Source organism: Empidonax traillii, unplaced genomic scaffold (genome assembly GCF_003031625.1).
Source record: "Empidonax traillii isolate 1590-97213 ecotype Southwest subspecies unplaced genomic scaffold, ASM303162v1 scaffold918:size355816, whole genome shotgun sequence".
NCBI classification, from domain to species: Eukaryota; Metazoa; Chordata; class Aves; order Passeriformes; family Tyrannidae; genus Empidonax; species Empidonax traillii.
In genome coordinates, this window is record NW_020956111.1 from 242,798 (window position 1) to 261,490 (window position 18,693).

General features: G+C 55.6%; 1 protein-coding gene across 6 annotated transcripts in view; it reads right to left on the bottom strand.

The window, feature by feature from the left end:
• Positions 1-16,889, bottom strand: part of DLG3 (discs large MAGUK scaffold protein 3) — a 49,771-nt gene extending 32,882 nt beyond the window's left edge. For 2 of the 6 annotated variants that reach the window (XM_027902874.1, XM_027902872.1), the window contains exons 1-2: positions 16,226-16,888; positions 2,877-2,930 (exon numbers count right to left, since the gene is read on the bottom strand). In XM_027902874.1, the coding sequence (XP_027758675.1) occupies positions 2,877-2,930; positions 16,226-16,552 (381 nt within the window). In that variant the 5' untranslated portion in view covers positions 16,553-16,888. Of the gene's footprint in view, positions 1-2,876; positions 2,931-16,225 lie in introns of all 6 variants that reach the window. The other 4 variants (XM_027902875.1, XM_027902871.1, XM_027902876.1 and 1 more) reach the window with 4 other exon arrangements.
• Positions 16,890-18,693: the final 1,804 nt, after the last annotated feature.

Sequence of the window (18,693 nt, forward strand, 5' to 3'; positions counted from 1 at the left end):
GCCAGAGGGCTGTGAGGACCAACCTGCTGAGCATGGGCAGAGGGAAGGGGGTTTGCAGTGTGACAGCCCCAGCCGCAGCTGGGAGGACTGTGCAGCCACACTATCTGCAGGAGCTGGCAGTGGAACGTGCCACTGCCAGTGCTTGGGAACAAAGCATGAGGGTGTCAGTTTAGTTTTGATATTTTTTTCTGTTTTTTTCAGGCTTACAGGCAAGTTTGCCCTGCTCAATGGTACAGGAGTGTGGTGGTCATCTCTGCTGTCCCCCACCCTGCACAGACCACGGCTGGGGACCCCAACAGCAGAGTCAGCACTGCACAAGGAGGCTGCCTCTGTGTTAATTGGTGGCAGAGCCTTGGGCTCCTGTGGTGCTAGTGGGCTGGGATCAGGCCTGGGAAGCACTTTGCTTCCCAACACCTGGCTTTTAGAAACTGAGCACGTCATGGCAACTCATTGCTTGGCAATGAGGCACCAAAGGAGGCTCCAAGGACCCAGACTCTGAAACCATCAGCTCCTCAAGGGCTTTGGAGTGACCTTCCCTGCTCACTTTGGGACTGCCTGGCAGCAAGAAGTTGTTTCAGCTTTAGACAGGCTCCTCTGAAACGCAGAGACCCCATCTGCCATGGGAACTCTGTTTCCGATTCTCCATCTCCCTGCTACGGACCTGCTGGGCAAAATACAGGGGCTGAAACTGTGAGCAATGACCTTGGGGCTGGCGTGGGTGATCTCCCCAGGCACCCATCCTTATCCTTCAAAGGATGCTTTTAATCCTGCAGGCATTTTATAATGGTTTATTTGTGTTTTTACATTGTGGGGGTGCCGGGCTCTGCACAAGCCATAGGCAACAGAGCTGAGCCCCAGCCACCCCAGAGCTATGGCACTGCTGGTGCTCTTGGGGACGGAAGTGGGTGGACAGGGACATTGAAATGCAGAACAGATTTCTTGGTAAACAGTCAGGGCCAAATCCAGCCCAGCAGCTAGTCCAATGCAATCAATGGAGCTAGAACAGGAAGGAACTAGACTACATCCATCTGTTTATCATTACAGAGAGCATTGAATAGTTAAGTAATTAAAGACTGGAAGATGTGCCTTTAACCCTTCCAAATACATACTGTACCAACAGGCTTCAGCTTCTGGATTTGTGAAAAAACACGCTCACTGAATTGGCATTTCGGTGTTTGCAGCAAACTCCTGGTGTGGCTCCTCTGCTGACCTTGTAAACTGCTGAGGTTTTGGGGGGGTGTTTTCTCTGGAGCCTGAGGAATCCAGCACCCAGAGAAGGAAAAAATGGAGCAGGGTTCATTTCTCTCCTGGTATAATATCAAGTAGAAGGCAAGATGGTTTCCAGGCTGGAGGCTGTGAGGAATCAAAGTAAGGTGTCTCCCCTGCCCTGGGCACAGGCTCCTCCAGGCACACACCTGGGTATGGAGCTGAAGAAAATGCCCAGAAAATGACAGCCACAATCCAGTGGCCTTTTGACCCCTGCAGGACAGTCCCTCCTGGCACATGCTGCTGAGGCTGGATGGATGGGATCGGTCTCTGCCATCCCCAAGTGATGCTGGTGCCTGTCAGGGGTGCAGAGCACCCCCCTGAAACAGGGCCAAAACCACCCCAGGGGCTGCAGGAAGGCAGCTCCCATCCAGCTCAGCAAGAAAGAGCTGCAGCAGGAAGAAAGCATGGACAGGGATATGGAGGCGGAGGGAGAGGGAAGGATGTGAAGTTAATGAGCTGGACTAGAGGGAGGGAGCCAGGAGGGCAGGAAAGTGGAGTCCACCGCTGTGGAAGGAGGTGTCTGCTGCCCCACAGGTGGGCTCCCTGCTGCTGGCTTCTGCAGGGTTGGGAAACTTTCTATCCAGGAATACCTCCCTGTCCTGCTCACAGCACACTCCTCCCTTGCTTTGTGGTGTGTCCCTCCCCTCCAGGAGACATTGCCCTTTTTCCAGTTCCCTGTAGAACGGTACCAGCTGGGTGAGTGCAGACAGGAGGCTGCAACACAGCCCTGTCCTGCAGCCAGGGAGCCCAACACACTGAGGAAACCTCTGACCCACAAACACCTTGTCTTGCCATGGTTTGGGGACGGTAGCCCTTGGAGACAGCAACTCTCTTCTGCCATACAAGGCTGTTGGACCCAGGGCCTCCACGCTGAGAGATGCACCAGTGCCTGGTGGCTTCAATTCAGGCATAATTAAACCATACAGCCAGGGCTGTAGAGGTCTCCCTCCATCCCCCCAGCAGGAATAATTTGCAAATGTTCTGGGAAGGGATGGAACAGTGTGCAAACCCTACAACAAACTGAGGAAGATCATCTTTATACTCTGCCAAGAGTGCCAAATGCACTGTGGCTGCAAACACAGGCACCAAGCCCTGCTCAGCTGCTGGCAGCCTTCACTGGGAGAGGAGCAGCATCTGATGGGTCCTGCTGCCCTGAGGACCTGGGAGTGAAATGCCAGAAAGCACCCAGAGAGCCCTGCCTCCCTCCTGAGGGGCTGGGGCTGCCTAAGGAGGCTGAGGCAGTGTGGGAAGTCAAGGGATGCCCCAGCAGAGCCTCCCAGCCAACCTGCATGGGAGCTGGAGGAAATGGCTGTATGATTAATCCTGAATGCAGCCAGCCCAGCAGTTCCTCTGCCAGGGCCTTCTGCCCTGTACCCTCAGTGTGCTTGGAGTCTCCAGCATTGCTGCCAGCCCTGGTTCTGTGCAGTGTCACCCAGCCCCAGCCAGGTTTGGGGGTGGGACGTGCTGTGGGGACGTGGTGCAGGTATCAGGCTCATCTGCCGCCTCACCAGGGCCTCCTTGGGCTGGAAAAGTCTTTCCTGCATTGCTGAGCAGGGAAAAATGCACCACTTGATCAAAAGGAAGCAAAACGAAACCGGGAGACTTACAGAGAGCCCTTGTTCCAGCGAGTCTGTATTCACGATAATGGGAGCGGGGTTGGCCTGTGAGGAGACAAAAGTGGGATGTCACCAAGCTGAGCGATGAACCCAGCCCTTCGTGGTGCTCTGCCTCTCCCCTGGCCATGCCACCACAGGCACTCCAGGCCAGGCAGCAGAGAGGAAGGGCTCTCCTCAGCCCTCCTTCAGGTGCCTGAGACCTCTGGGACAGGAGCAGGGCCACAGCATGGCTCTGGGCGTTGATCCCCTCCTCAGGTCTGGTGTGTCCCAAAGACCCCATGGCCTTGGCTGCTGAGAAGGAGACAGTGGAGACTGGAAACTCTCCCAGACTTGTGCCAGAATCCCACCAGAACCAAAATTTACTTGAAATTCACAGTACTGAGGGGATAGGAAGCAAGAGGAGTAGGAAAAAAGAGTCCTTCTAAGAGAGGGATATATTGCCGGCAGATCAGACCTTCAAGCACCTTCCAACAGCTGCTGCCCCCTCCTAAGCACAGGGACAGGATTTGGCCCTTCATCCTTGTTAGTCCTGGGGAAAACTCTCTGCTTGGCAGCCTCAGCTCATCCCCCACAGCACCACACACATCCCCTTCTCCCAATGAACCTCTCTCCAGACCCCTCCTCCTGGGCTGCCCTCTGCCCCTCGGCTCTCTGCACGTCGCAGAACAGACTCTCGCAGAGGGCAGCTCGGGCAGGAGAGGGCAGGGAGGGTCTCCCGGGACAAAAGGCACAGGGGAAGCTGCAGCACCGGTGGCCGGAGGGATGGGAGCGGCCAGAGGAAGGACAGGAGGGGACGGCCGGAGATGGGGGACATGGTGGCCGGAGGAGGGATGGGACGGGAGGGGGTGGGATGGCTGGAGATCCGGGACGGTGGAGGCCGGAGGAGGGACGGGATGGGGTGGCCAAAGTGGCCAGAGGGATAGGATGGGACGGCCAAAATCTGGGACGGGGGAGACCGGAGGAGGACCAACAGTGGGCAGAGGGGCAAGACAGGATGGGGCAGAGGAGGGGGCGGCTGGAGAGCTGCGGTGGCTGGAGGGTTGGGACGGGGGGGCCGAAGGAGAGACGGAACGGCCGGAGATCAGGGATGAGGGACACCGGAGGAGAGGCAGGAGTGACCGGAGGGACAGGACGGGACGGGGGTGGCGATTGTAGGGCCAGGCCGGTGGGCAGGAGGGAGGGGGCGGCTGGAGGAGCTGTCCAGCACTGTCGGCTGCTGAAGGCTCGGGGTTCCATCGAGCCGCAGCCCCTGCCCGGAGCGAGGCAGCTGGGGAGGCGTTTGTCTCTTGACAGGGAGCGCGAGGGAGGAGCGGCCAAAAGCGAGAAACTCAAAATCCCAAGGCTGACGTTCCTCGCCGGCACGCAACGGAGAGTGGTGGGAAATCTGGAGGGTCGGGCGTGAGCCACATCATCCCGAGGCTCGTGAGGAGAACAGCAGCCAGAGTGAGACACGCAAAGAGACACGAGCTACAAGGGGAGGTGAAGTGAGCCGTCTGCCTTAGGGCATCAGGAACACCGGGGCCAGCGAGTCAAGGTGTGGGGTAGTGCAGCAATTAACAGGGGCCACTGTCTGTCCATTAACAGGGGTGTTGGACTGCAGAGCCCAATGGCCTGTGAGTCTGGGATATTTTCACAGGAGCAGGCTACTCCTTATTGCCCTCCTCTGGACTTGCCCATCCCTGAGTGACACCGGCCTCCTCACATAACCCAGCACGGCAGTCCCTTCTATCTCCTGTTTTAGTTCATTGTAGTTCTAGACTATTCACTCTCCTCAATTCGTAGGTGGGAGAGTTAAGGGTCGACCAGACCATGTTTCAAATCCTGCCCCGAAAGGTTCTGCTCTCATATAGATGGAGCAGGAGGTAGTTAATTTGATTTATTCAGATGCTTTCTGATCTTTCCTGCAGCTGTAACTATTGGTTACAAAATCATAGTTTTTATGGCAATTAAATCTCTTACTCGGCCAAATATGACCACTTCCAAGCACTGCTGCCAAACCCCTCCTCCACACAGAAGAGAATCACAATTTTCAGGTTCAGTGTCTTGGGATCTCCAAGGCCCAGAAGCAATGTTAAACTGGGAATATCCCCTCTCTGGCAGTATAGAGTCCTTGTATTTAATCCAGATAATTTGTGAGATAGAATATATTAAACCTGGCACGGGCTTTTATTAGTCCCAAGTGCAATTCTAGGAAGGGATTCCACATTTCAAGGCAAAAAAAAGCAGCTCTTCTACTGCCAGCAATTAACAAACGGTGGCACATCAAGGTTCGAGCATCCAGAGGCCAGCTCTTATTAGATGAGCTTCCAGGAAGGATGCAGAAGAGGCAGCCTAAATGAATGTAGCCCATCATGTGCCCCATGATTTATAACAAGAATTCAGCTCCACAAATGAGGCTTTGGATCCCTCCCAGGGAGAAGTGTTGTGTATCATAATGTTACAGAGGCTTTTGCAGGTCCAGCCCAAGTCCTCCACTGAGCCCCACTATACTCTTTGTTGAATTAATAATAGCCCAAAAAATCACACATCACATTGCCTCGCTCACACAGTGGTGAGCCCTAAGGACATATTTTGTTTAGCCTGCTCCCTGCACACTGAGCATCCTTCGCAGCCATTCCACACTAGTGATTTTTTTACATCTCAGAATACTGCTAGGAGCACAATTTCCCACTCAGGCTCCAGATGGGACCCAGGAGATACCGAATGTGAGTGGCTGCTCTAAAACAAAAGTCACACGTGGTCAGGAAGAACTCAGACCAGGAAATCTCCATTTGCCTCCTGTGGTCGGCTATTCCAGCTGCTACAAGAAAGGTGTTCGGACATTAGTTCTGATTTCCACTTCCAAACATTCCAACATTTGCACCTTGCTGGTTCTACTGAAGAGTCAGACCAGACCTAAGACTAAGAAATAAGCAGAGGACCTGACAATAAAAAGCTTCTGCCTCCCTCTGCCAGGCAGGCAGATGTACCGAGCGGCTCTGCTAGCCAGGGGAGGAGAGAGAGCGTCATAATTTTTTTGCTGGGCAGCAGGAACGTGCTGGTGAATTAACCATGCCCTCAATTCTACAGGGAATGGTAAGTAATTTATGCCCTAAGGAGCAGGGGGCTGCTGCATGCAGCGAGGAGAGGGAACAGGGCTGTGCAGTCAGATCACATTCAATGGGGGCTGTCAGATCTCTTCCATCTAACCCCCTTCATCACACTATTATTTACCAAGCCCTGTTTGTGCTTGGGGGGGTTTACAAGTGGAAAGAGACGAGGTCCAAACCCTACAGTGCTCACTCCATGGCAGCAGGATCACCAAAGCCCAGCAGAGCTGGAGGGGCCCTGAATTCCCTCCATCAGACAGAGGCACAAGGAGCTTGCACAGATCCTGGGTCTCAGGGGATGGAGCCTGCAGGGACTCGAGGACCTTGGGGAGTGAGTGGGGTCACTGCACAGATGCAGAGAGATTGATCTAGGCACAAAGCCAGCGAGGCAGAGGACAGCTGTTAGGAAAATCTGGGCAGCAACAGGAGTCAAGGGGAACGGTGGTGAAGGGGGGATGAAGTTTGAAGGTCAGGATTCAAGAGCCTTCTGGTCTCACAGGAGCTGGGAGAAAGCAGCGCCTTGCATTCACTGAGCTCTGCACAACAGTCCTGGTGGCAGCCACAGTCCAGGTGCTGAAGGAGGGAGCAGCAACCTGCTCCATGCAGTCCCCAGCAAGGGGCTGGCTCCCTGCAGCCAAAGGGAAGCTGCAATTCCAAGCAAATGGAGCTGGTCCACCAGCCTGCTGCTGAGGGACGAGTCCTGCTCTGTGGCATTTGCCCAGGGACTGCTCTCGGAGCTGGCACACAGGAGCTGAGCAGGGAGACTCTGAACTGAAAGTTCAAGATAATCTCTCCAGAACTGAAATTCCAAAGCTTTGCCATAGCTTCACACCCTCCACAGAGCGAGCATGGGGGGCCAGCCCACAGAGGTCAGGAATTATGTATCTCCTCCAGGCAAAATACACGTGCTACAGATGTCCCAGGCCAACAGCAACTGGATTGTGCCCACATATAAACCCATTTCCACCTTAACCAGCAACAGGACTCAAACAGGAGCCAGCACAGCTGACAAATAGCAGGCCTAACACGCAGAGCTGGTCTCTGCAGGAGGCTGGTGTGCCCAGTGTGTTATGCAGGAAGGAATGTGCAGGACAGAGTGACTATTTGTGACACTGGGCTACTGCACGAGAAGCAAAGTACTAACTTAACTCCTTTATTTCTGCAAATTCCCCAGATTGGATCAGACTGAAAAGTCAATCTGTCTTTTAATACGCTTTGTTTCATGCCTTCTGAGGCATAACAGTAGCACTCAGAAGGAAATGGCTCTGGAGATAAGTGAAATTCAGTCTTTACATCCTTTTAAAAGCTCTGAGGGGCAAAGGCCACAAGTGGGGAGAAACCCAACAGAAGCATCTAATCAGGGTGGACACTGAGCTGCTTGTAGTACAGCTCCATCTGCTTCGATTTCTTTTTTAAGGGTGTTAAACCATAGAGAAAGCTGTGTATTTACAGCTCTGGAAGCAGCTGCCCTGTCTCAGGACCCCACTGTGCTGGATGCTAGCTGTGAACACGCAGGTACCGGCTCTGGGATGCCGAGGAGTGGTGTGATGCTGCTGCGGCAGTGGGGTCGGCTGCAGGATGCCCGGGCACCAACAGGCTCCTGCTGTTGTGGGGAGCGGGTTTGCACCGAGATAATGAGCTAATTTCACAGGAACCAGCTCAGGTCCTGCCAGCACAGCACACACGGGGAGCCCGTGCTCGGCGCCACTCACCCTGATGAGCGCTGACACGCTCATCTGCTTTGTGCCAGACTTCCCTGCCCTGAGCACACAGGTTGGTTTTCCCAATGCTGAGGCCACCTCCTGCACAAACCCAGAGCCCAGCACGCAGCTCCCAACGCACCTGAGCGACCTGTGGGTGTGTCTGAGATCAATGCTGGACAGAAACCCACTCCTGAGGCTCCCTGTGCCTGAGGCAAGGGATGGGACGAGTCCCAGCGCTGGGCATGTGCCTGGAGCAGAGAGGGGCTGGCACCACCTCTCCACACTGCTCTTGGACCTTCAACCACCCCCTTGGCTTTCACCTGGCCATGCCCAGGGAAGTCACCTCACAGACCTTCTGTCGAAAAGCGACGTATGGCACATCCCTTCCCAGATGGAAGCCTGGCTCCCAGCTGGCCCAGGAGTTGTAGGGTTTTTCCTACACTCAGTACCAAATCCAGGCTTTGACCTTTCTATCTCTTCCCTTCTCAAGGGGAGAGGTACCACACTGCTGCCAGGGCTGGTCCCATTCTCACCGATCCCTGAGCTCATTTTTGCTTTCATGGGCTTTACATGGTGGCCGGAGCTGAGAGTGCTTGGGAACATCACGGGGCTGCAGAGCCCGGAGGGAGAGCTGATCCCTCAGGGTTCCCAGAGGCTGGGACAGCCAAAAGGGAGCAAAAGAAAACCAGAAGCTTCTGGAGGCTGAAGAATTTTTTGGCCAGAGATGAGTCTTCCTTCCCTTTAACTGGGCTGGATAAAGTAAGTCCACTCTGCACTTTTTCTCTCCCCCTCTGCAAGAGCAGCTTGTTGGCTGACATGGTTTGGGCAGAGGCAGGCACACATGACCCGACGGCGTGCCTGCACGAAGGGGAGCAACAGGCTGAGCCTGGCCCTGCCCTCCTTCTGCATAGCTCAAAATGTGCCATCAACCATGCAAGAAATGATGATGGGACTGACTGCGGAGCCTGTGGGTGCCCAGAACCCTCGGTGTCACTCCCATCTACCGAGGCACTGGTTGCTGCCCATGTCCCTGTGCTTGGCTCCCAGCCAGCATGGGTGGCCTGCAAGCAAGATCAGCCCTCCTCTCCAGGCTGCCCCCGGGAGACATCCGAGCTGGGACGTTTTTGGTGGCACGAGCAGGCTCTGGGGCCGTGGCAGCAGAGCCCCTGCCCCACGGCTGCACCTCGGCACGGGCTCAAAGCACCTCAGCCATCCGGAAACCATGAACGGGGGACTTGAAAGGTCCCTGGTCACAAGGATCTTTGGCAAAGCCACTGAAGTGCCCAAAGTGTAATGCGAACACAAGCAGCTACTGAGGGTTTAATCTTTGTTTTGGTGCTTTTTTTTTTTTTTTTTTTTTTTTTTTTTTTTTTTTTTTTAAGAGAAAGTTTAAATAGGGACTGGAAAAAGCCTTCACTCAGCAGGGAAGGAAGAAAGCTTCCCAAACAGAAGCTCTGTGGAGTCTCAGTTTCCATTTAGAAACCATTAAGGCCAGTGTGTTCACAGTTGAAAGTTAGACATCCTGTTCCAGGCTCAGCCCTCTAAAATAAGTGACCCAATTTGCAGAGGTGCTGGGCTTCAGTAGCTTCCCTCTGACCTGGTGGTACCAAATAAAATTGACTTGATTCCTTTTTTTCACAGGAAGAGTTGTTATTCTCTGAAAGAGTCAATGCTTTTATCTTCCTCTCAGCAAAATACATATGTATAGGGGGGAAAAAAGAGCGAATAAGGGACAGTGTTAAAAAAATAAAGATTTCTTTGGTTCCTGGAATTCAAATATCCTGTTTTCTTCTCTTCAGTAAGTTCCAGTGCACATCTAGTTAACAAGTGTTAAGAAACATGCTTCTATGGGAAAAAAACAAACCAAGATTTGCTAACAGAGATTCAATCTAAATTCCAGTTAATACAAAGGTGACAAGAAGTATCTGGGGCCTGGTCTGGTGTGCTCTGAAGCACCACATATTCCCAAAAATAATTACACCCTCTGAGCAGTTCTTCAGCAAGCCCCATCCGAGTGAGCTCTGCAGACTAAACCGTGAAGTTCATTTTAGATTCAGGCATTCTGAACTTGTTAAACGCTGTACTAAAAGTTTTCATCTCCAAGTCCCTGATACACGCTCACAGCATATTGCTGGATTTGCAACGAGGGCCCTTGAGGGCTCCCTACATCATCCCATCTTCACATGTGCTAAAACCAGCTGCGAGCATTAACACAGCCCACTGCACCCACAGTGCTGGCACAACCTCCCAGCAAGGGCTACACCCATTCCTGAATCACAACTGCAGTGCTGAGCCACAGGCACGCCGTCCCTCCTGCCATCACCTGGGGTTTGGGGTGGCAGGCAGGGTGCTCCCACACCCCACCCCAGCACAGAGCAGTGCTGGACCTGCTGCCCCCCAGGACCCAGAGCCCAGGGTCCCCTCGGAGAGCATCCTGCACGGAGCTGTGCACAGCGGGGGCCCGGCAAACAGCCACAGCCCTGATTACGGCCTGATTAGTCTTAATGACTTCCTCTCTCTAAACGAGCATTCACAGCTATGGAAGGAGCGGAAGCTTCTCTCCTCCCGTAATAGCACACGATGTGCTGAGGGGCTTACCCGAACACGGCAACCCTACAGGGACAGGGACAGCTTTTGCTTCGCTTCCACCTCTCACCCTCCTCCACACCCAGGGTGCTTGGAATGAACCTCTGGTATGGCCATCCCCTGGGCTTCCCTCTCATGCAACCCCCCTTGGCACCCTCCACCCCTGAGTACACCCTGAGGATGGCCAGCAGATCCTGGCTGAAACCCTGGCACTGGCCAGGACTGGGCTCAGGCAGGTCCCATTCATGTAACACCCAAAATCATGGTGGAAGAGCCAGGTAGAAAGTGCAGCCATGGGGGCAAGGGACATCCCTCCAGCAGGGAGGACAGCAGATGCTGCTGTGGCAGGAGCTGAAGGTCTTCCAGTCACCCCCAGGCTCTTCATGAGGAGAACTTCCTCCACACATCCCTGCTGAACCTGTCCATGCTCGGCCCTGGATGCCTCACCAATCCACTCCCCGCCTCTTCCTCCTCCTCCTCCTTCTCCAGTAGCATGGCAGGGCCACATCCTCCCATTTTTGGCAAGTATTTTCCTCTTCTTCCACATGTTGCATTTATGGGGTATCTCCCATTTATGTGTCTTCAGATGCTGCCTTTACAGCAGCAGCAGCTACACCTCTACTACAGCCAGTTCGAACACCAGCTCCAACACCTACCTCTCCCTGTGATGTTCTGGGGAGTCCCTCCAGCAGCTCAACACCCCAAAACCAGCAGCAGGGTGCAGCTCTAGGGCTGTGGTCTGTGCATGTGGGCAGGCTGGCAGGCAGCAGTTGGTAATCCAGCTGGAGAGGAGCTAAGCTCAGTCCTTCAACTCACTTCTCTAATTCCAGTGTTATCCCTCTCTGTATTAACGGGATGAGTCAACAAGAACAAGTGCACAGCCTCTGTCCAAGGGATTCACATGCTCAAAGAGAGATGGAAAAGTCTTACAGGTGAATAAATAAACTAAGGAGACAAATGTCCTCAGCTGTCCACTCCTAAATGAACTCAGTATGTTTTGTGAAGGAGCACTGAGAACATCTGACCTTCCTCAGCCCAGCCCAGGGCGGCAGCAGGACATGGGATGATCCAGGACGGGTGAGGGGAACTGGCTCACTCATCATCCGCATGTTAAAGCATAAGTTTCCCCAGGAGAGGCACAGGGAAGGGGGATGACTTTATAAAGCATTATCCAGGCCTTGATTCCAGCTGGGGGGCAGGAAAGGAACATCAAGACCATTACAAACATCGGCTGCTTCCCAGGTGCGTGGGGCAAGGGGCCGAGGGCGGGTGCGAGGCTGGGTTTGGGGGAAGGAGAGCAGCTCAGTACCTGGTTATAGCAACTCAACTGGGTGATGACGGCAGGATCAGCAGATGGAGATGCCCAAGAAACAAGCTGAGAGGTGAAATCAGATGGAGGGGGATATATTAGGAACAGACACGCAGATTTACACATCGTCAGTGAGGAGGTGACAAACAGGTCTTTGGAAGGGGAATCAAACTCTCACGAGGGAGTGGAGTGTGATGAGGAGTGTTGGAGAGGGAAGACTCTCTGGGACTCCGGCTGGCGGGAGGATGTGCTAGAAGAAATGCTGGAGGTGGAAGGAGGACAGGGGGACCACCAGTGACCAGAGAGCCGAGGCTGAGGAGATGGACGGGGTCGGGATCAGACGAGCACTGCGTTCAGCAACGGAGCCAGACGCGAAGGGCAAGTTTCACTACAGTTGCATCTACATTTAGGTTGCCAAAAATACCTTTCACAGATTGGCTGTCTTTAATTAAAAGGATGTCTCCTGTGCTCCTGGCACGATACAGAACTCATCCTGCCATGCGGGGCTCTGTGTGGAAGCTCTGCGGGGCGGCTTTCCCGCGGGACAGCTCTTCTTTTCCTGCATCCTCCCATGTCCTGCCAGTGCAGGGCAGCTGAGGCAGCGGTTGCTCCCCTGAAATGCCCCTCCACAGTGCAGGCACAGAGGAAAGAAGGAAAACTTCACCCCCTTCCTGTTTTGGCTTCTCTCCTTCCCTCCAAACACGGAGAACGCCTTCCTCCTCTCTCCTCCTCCACGTTTCAGTGCAAAGATTTAGCTAATTTCTTCTATGAATAGCACGGGAGTAGCCATAGCAACATCACCCTGCCAACCTCACCACCTCCACTGCCTCCGTGTCCCCGGCACCCTGTTCCTCTCACCCTCCCTCGCACCTCCCCAGGGAACATCTGGGGCTTCAGCCATTTCCCACAAAACAACCTGCATTTGGCTTCCCCCCTGCCCTCTTGGTGCTCTCCCTCCTTCTTTCCAGCCATACCTGCTCGTCACTCAGAAACCCAGTCTGAAGCCCCAGGCTTCTCTTTCCCCTCTGCCACCCATGGCCCAAGAGACAGGAGCCCCAAATCCAGCAGCACCCAAAGGCTCAGGGAGGGCTGCCCTGTGCCCACCTACTGCAGGTAATTTCCCAGGACATGGGAGGAACGTAACAAGCAATGTTTGTGTATCCAAACCCACCAGTGAACATCAGTGAAACTCTCGCTGCCAAAGACAGGCAGGGAGGACCTGTCCCACTCCTCCACCTGCCTGGCCATGGAGCACCTCTGCCAGGGGTGGGGGACACACAAGCCTGGCACGCTCTGGGCATTTGGAGGTGGTCAGGGACTCAGTGTAATGCTGCCCTAACTCCCCTCTGCATCCTCCTGATCCCCCCAAGAGGGAAAAAGGGTCCACAGAGAGAGGGGGCAGCAAGGCTCCACATTTCTGGCCAAGCAGGGCCAGCAAACCTGGGGCAGCCCTGGGGGCAGAGGGTACTTCCCAGCCACATGCCAGGGAACTGCAACTGCCCTTGGCCCCTTCCCCAGGCACCCCAAATGCACACGAATACACTAGTGAGACCCTTGGGATTCTCATGGGGGGGCCTCGCTCTGGTCACTGTGCCCAGCACCAGGGACCTTGGAGTGAACTAAAACACAGAACTGGACATTCCCTGAGGAAGGGAAAAGCGTTGGCTGCTTCTAGACCCTCAGCACATGGAGCAGTGCAGGAGAAGGGGCTTGGGCATGGCCAGGCAGCTGAGCACCCCTCTCCTGAGAGGCCGTGGGCGTTCGCTGTGTGAGAGGAGTGGTTTGAGCAGTCTGCTCCTCTAGTGCTGTGCATCAGGGATGCTTCCCTGGATCATGCTGCCGTTCCTCCCCCAAAAGCCAGGAGTCCTCCTGTCACCCCAGTCTGGCAGGGGAGAAATTGAGTCCCCCACCAGAAAGCAAGGGGGGGACAAGGAGGGCACAGGGCCAGTGAGAGGGATGGTGATGGAAACAATAGAGGACAGCAATGACATCAAGTGCAGGGACCGGGAACTAATGGACAGGGAACATGGATAGATAAGGGAGAAGAAATGGGAGAGATCTCAAAGGGGAGAAGAAAATCAAAGCAAAAAAAGATGAGAAACATAGAGCTCAGAGATTTTCCCCCTTCCTCCAGTGAGGATTAAGGGTTCTCAATTACTGGCACTGCCTGAGCAAGCTAATTTGTGTCCTAGAGAAGGGGAGAGGCAGGAGGAAAGAACAGAAGGGGCATTGGAAGTAGGAGGAGGTGCAGGTTGATGTTGGGACCACACCGTGTGTTGGGCAGCACGTGTGGGCATGTCTCACGTGCCATGGAGCTGACACAGGGTCCGTGAGTGTGCCATGATGTCAGAGAACATGCACCACCATATGCACCTGGGAGCACGCTTCTGATGGTGGAGCACCAGCATGCGCCTCAACTCTGATTGTGTGAAGAAGCAAGGGGAGGAAAAAAGGTGGGGAAGCTCCTCAGGAGGTGAACAGATCCCTGCTCTCCCGGGAAAGCCTCCTGGCCCGCGTACCCCTTCCCACCTCGGCTGCTGGAACTGCTTCCAGGGACAGGGAGCTCATTTAAAGGGGCAGCCCTGAAAAATGGCAGCCCTGCCTCTAGCCGAGGCTCTCCCGGACACAGAGGCTGCCTGTGGAGAGACCGCTTTGCATCCGCAACATCCAGCCAAATGCACCCAGAGCTCAACATCTCCCGGCCTCCCGGAGCCAAACCCGCCTGCCTGGGCACAAACCATGCCTAGACGTTTCCCTGTTACCACCTTTTGTCCCTCTGCCCACCACTGGACTGGGAAGAACATGGATTCCTCGTGGCTCAGGCACTTTGCACCCTTGGATCAGAAGCAGAGCGTTGCCGAGGTTTTTGCTGCAAGGCTTTACTCATTGCATACATTTGCTCCACACCAGGGAGCGACGCTGCCTGCTCTGATACAGGCGGTGCACATACCACACACGTCATATTCTACATGCAGACCCTGCTATGCTCACACAGCCTCAAACACTGGCATCCTCTGTTGCTTGTGATGCCGTGAGGAGCTTTTGATTTTTTTTTTTTTTAATTTTCTTTTTTTTTCCCCCACGTTCAGAGAGGCTAAGGCAGAGCAGAGAATCCCAACGCGGACTTCCCGAGCAGCCCAAGCTCCATGGCAGCACCACAAAGAGACAATGATTCCTCTTCCACCATTGCAAAAACATGAAAGGCTCCCCTGCCCAGGCTGCCACGGCAGCAATGCAGCTGGCATCACTTCCTTCTCACACTGCTTGCAATCGCCTTACCAGGAATCCTGGGCCGGACCTTTCATGCAAGCAGGAGTAGAAAGGAGAGAGCAAACCTGCTTCAAATTCTCTGCTCCTGCCCAGCTCCCCGAGCTTGCTGCTCTGGATGGAGGGAAGGAAAGAGATAGTGAAGGAAAGATGGAAGAATGCTTGCCAGGAATCAGCAGGCGAGAGAGAGCTGAGGCTGATTTTGATGCAAAGAGTGGCAGAGAAAGAGACAGAAAGTAGGATCAGGCTGATGGGAAGGTGGTTGGGATTTTGGGTGCCTTCTGTAAATATCATCTGAGCTATCAGCTTTGAATCTAATTATTTCAACCAGAGCTACAGACGGAGACAGTAATGAAGAAAAAGCAGAGGAAGGGAAGAAGAGGGTTGTGTTTGCCGAGGAGAGAGGAGGAGAGAATTCCCATTGATTCCCGTGTGTCTGCCTGCTACAGCATCTTGAAATAATAATTAGAAGGATCAATAAGAAATCATGTGAGGTTTGAAGATAATGAATGAAAGAGGCAAGAAGAAGCAAACTGAAATGCCTTTCCTTCAAGCAGAGTAAATCGTTTTTCAGGCAGGGTCTAGCCTCCATTTTAATGCTTTGCAAACAGATCCAACCATTTTCTAAGCTGGCTTGTGGGTTCAAAACAAGACTGGTCTCTCCATTTAGGGGAGAAAGAGAGACATAGCCTGAGAATGGGTCCTGGAGAACACTGATAAAATGAATGTGTGTGGGAAGAAATGGAGGCAGTGAAATGGGGCAGAATGCACACAGCACGCCAGCGACCAGAGCAGGGTTACGTAATAATCTCGGGGAGCAGGGACGTAGCAGCAGAGCGAGGAAACCACAACTCAGTGGAGAGTGGGTGACAGTTTGGGAGCGCTGGCAAGCAACGCTGCGAACCCACGAGGCTGCCCAGCGGGCAGCACGCACCATGCCTGCTAAACACAGTATGACGGGATGCCCTTCATGCTGCCAGGGCTCCAGGCAACGGCACCGCGAGCGGCACGGACCTCAGGTGGGGTGTCCAAAACACATACATCATGCCCGACGCCCACCTTTTGCCACGCAAGATCCATCTGGCCCAGCTCGGCCCTGGGGAGGCTGTTCCAGTGCTGAGCTCCCGCGCTGGGCAGGACCGCGGCAGCCAGCCCGAGCACCGGAACACCAACCCGACCGACTCCGACGCCAGCCCGACAACAACGCCGGCATCCAGCCCCGGCAGTGCCAGCATCCAGCCCCGGCAGTGCCAGCATCCTCCCGCGACGCCCCGGCGGTGATGCTGCGCCCTGCCGCGAACCCGCCGCGGACCCCGGGTTACCCCGACAGCCGCCCGCCCCGTCCCGTCCCGCACCGGGGAGCGGCTGCCCGGGGCTGGCCCGTACCTGCTCGTACCAGTCGCGGCTCGAACACGTGCACTCGGGCCACCAGCCCGGGCCGCTCCCGTTCACCTTGGTCGCGCTTTTCCCCGGCGGCGGCGGCGGCGGCTTCAGCGCGGCGGGGTCGCGGGCGGGGGGCCCCAGCTTGGCCTTGCCGCGGGCGGCGGGCGCGGCCCCCCCGGGCGCGGGCAGGGTCTGCGAGCCGTACCCGCCGTAGCCGTATTGCTCGTGCTGCCACTCGCCGTACGAGGGGGGCTCCATGCGCCGCAGGGCCGCCATCCGCGTTACCTCGTAGCACTCGGGGCACTTGCAGCAGTGGTGGTGCTTGTGCATCGCTGCCCTCACACCATAGAGCCGGCTGGGAGGGAGGGAGGGAGGCGGCGCGGAGGGGCGGAGGGAGGGAGGGAGGGAGGGAGGGATGCTCAGGGGGCGGCAGCGGCCCCCGCCCCGCGCAAGGCGCGCCTGCCGCCTCTTCGCCCGCTCGGCGCCCCCGGCCCCGCGGGAGGAGAAGGAGGAGGAGGAGGAGGAGGAGAAGGAGGAGGAAGGGAGGGGGATGGTGTTACAGCGCGGCGATCTCCGCGGGGGCGCGCCGCGGCATCGCCCACAACGCCGCTCAGTCGCGGGGCCGCTCCCGGCGCGGGGCGCGGGGCAGCAGCTCCGACCCGCTGCGCTGCATGGGGCGGCTCAGCCCGGCCCGGCTCGGCTCGGTGCGGGAGCGCGGCACCTGCGGCGGCGCGGAGCATCCCTCGCCCCCCCCTCCCTCGCCCCCGCAGCCGCCAATCCGCGCCGGCGGAACCTCCGCGCCCCGCCCCGGCGGCGGGGGCGCCGCTCCCCGCGCTCGCCCCGCGCACCGGGCAGTCCCCGCGCCGCCCCCGCGCCGCCCGGGAGGGACGGAGATGCTCCGCTGCGCTGCCTCGGGCATCACCTTGCGCCTGCCCCTCAGCCCGTCCCTGCCGCGCCGGGCAGCCCTCGCCGTTCTTCCTCCAGCCTGGCAGCCCCGACAGCTTTGTGGTTGACACCCAAGAGGGGGTTCAGTTTGCCTCAGCTGTGGTGCGCACTGGAGTATGAAATCATTTTTCCAGTCCTGGAAAACCGGTCGCTAGGCTGGCAGCAGCATCTCTTGTTGCATCTCCATGTGAGTTCTAACCCTGCTTTGCTGGGAATGGCTGGCCTTGCCCCTTGAGCCATGGGTGTATCGGGGATGTAGAAACACCGAGGGCCTTTGTTGGACCTTCCACCTGCTGCCATCAGGGGATGGTAAAAGCCGAGCAGAAATGCCTGCTGGTGCAGCAGGGCAAGGATGCTGCTGCCAGTGCAGCTCAGGCAGTCCTTCACCTCTTGCACAGAAGTGCAGAACAGGAAGAAGTTCAGAAGGGAGTCACAGAGAAAAATTGAAGGGGAGAGAAAAAATCCATTACAAAAAGCAACACCTGACCATTTAGAACCTGAATCCAGCCTTCTAATGCTTAACAGTTGTAATAAACACGAGGGTGGGTGAATTCAAAGCAATGGTACATAAATATGTAGAAGAGCAATGAAACGTGCACAGCAGGGCTCCTGTAGGGTATGGGCGAAAGACAGAAGCAGGAGGGGGCCACAAGTTGAGCCACAAGACATGGTAGTGCAACACCCCAGTTCAGGCTGCAAGGTCTGCAAGGCTCCTACTGGTCTCCTGCAGCTGGTGCAGTATGGTCCTAGGCATGAGCAGGGCTGTGGGAGGAGGAAGCACACGATGGATGGCCAGACAAATGCCCCTGCCCACTCTTTATTTCTTTAGCTCCTTAAACTGCAATACAAAATTACTTCTGCACTTCACCTCTGCAGATAGAGGTGCTCCTGCAGTGTTTGCTCCCAAGCAGTCAAGTGCACGCAAAAAAGTCTTTCTACCCGACGGATCTCAGTGCCACAGGACACTGCAGACCCCAGGAGCTCACTGGGACGAGGAAGGATGGGATGCCTGCAAGCTTGTTCAGAGGTAAATCAATGAAAACCCGCGTGTGTGTGCACAGCAGGAAAGCACACAGTGTTGGGACTATCATCAGAGAGCTTTACACTTCAGGTTTTAAGGAATTAGGATCATCTCCACACCTTCTACTGCTCCTTGTGCCATCTCCCAGAGCACATGGTGCTGGCCTTGCAGGAGGATGCTGGGCTGGCAGGCCCTGTGCTCTGGGAGATGCTGCACCTCCTTGACAGCCTCTGTGGACCAGAGGGTAGGGCACGTTACCCACGTGGAGAGGGCATCCTGCAGCAGGGAGGGCACAGGTGGGAATGACAGGAAGGACTGGGGCTGGATTGAAACTCAGATAGGGGATTGCTGCACCAAAGCAGAGCAAAAAGCCTTTCAGAAACAGGCACATGGTCAGTGTCTCCCCATGTGAGAGCAAAAGGACGGGAATTCCATCTTGGCTACCCACCATCTCCCACTCTGAAGCACCTCTGAGGTCTGAGTCACTTCATCAATGAGAGGTACC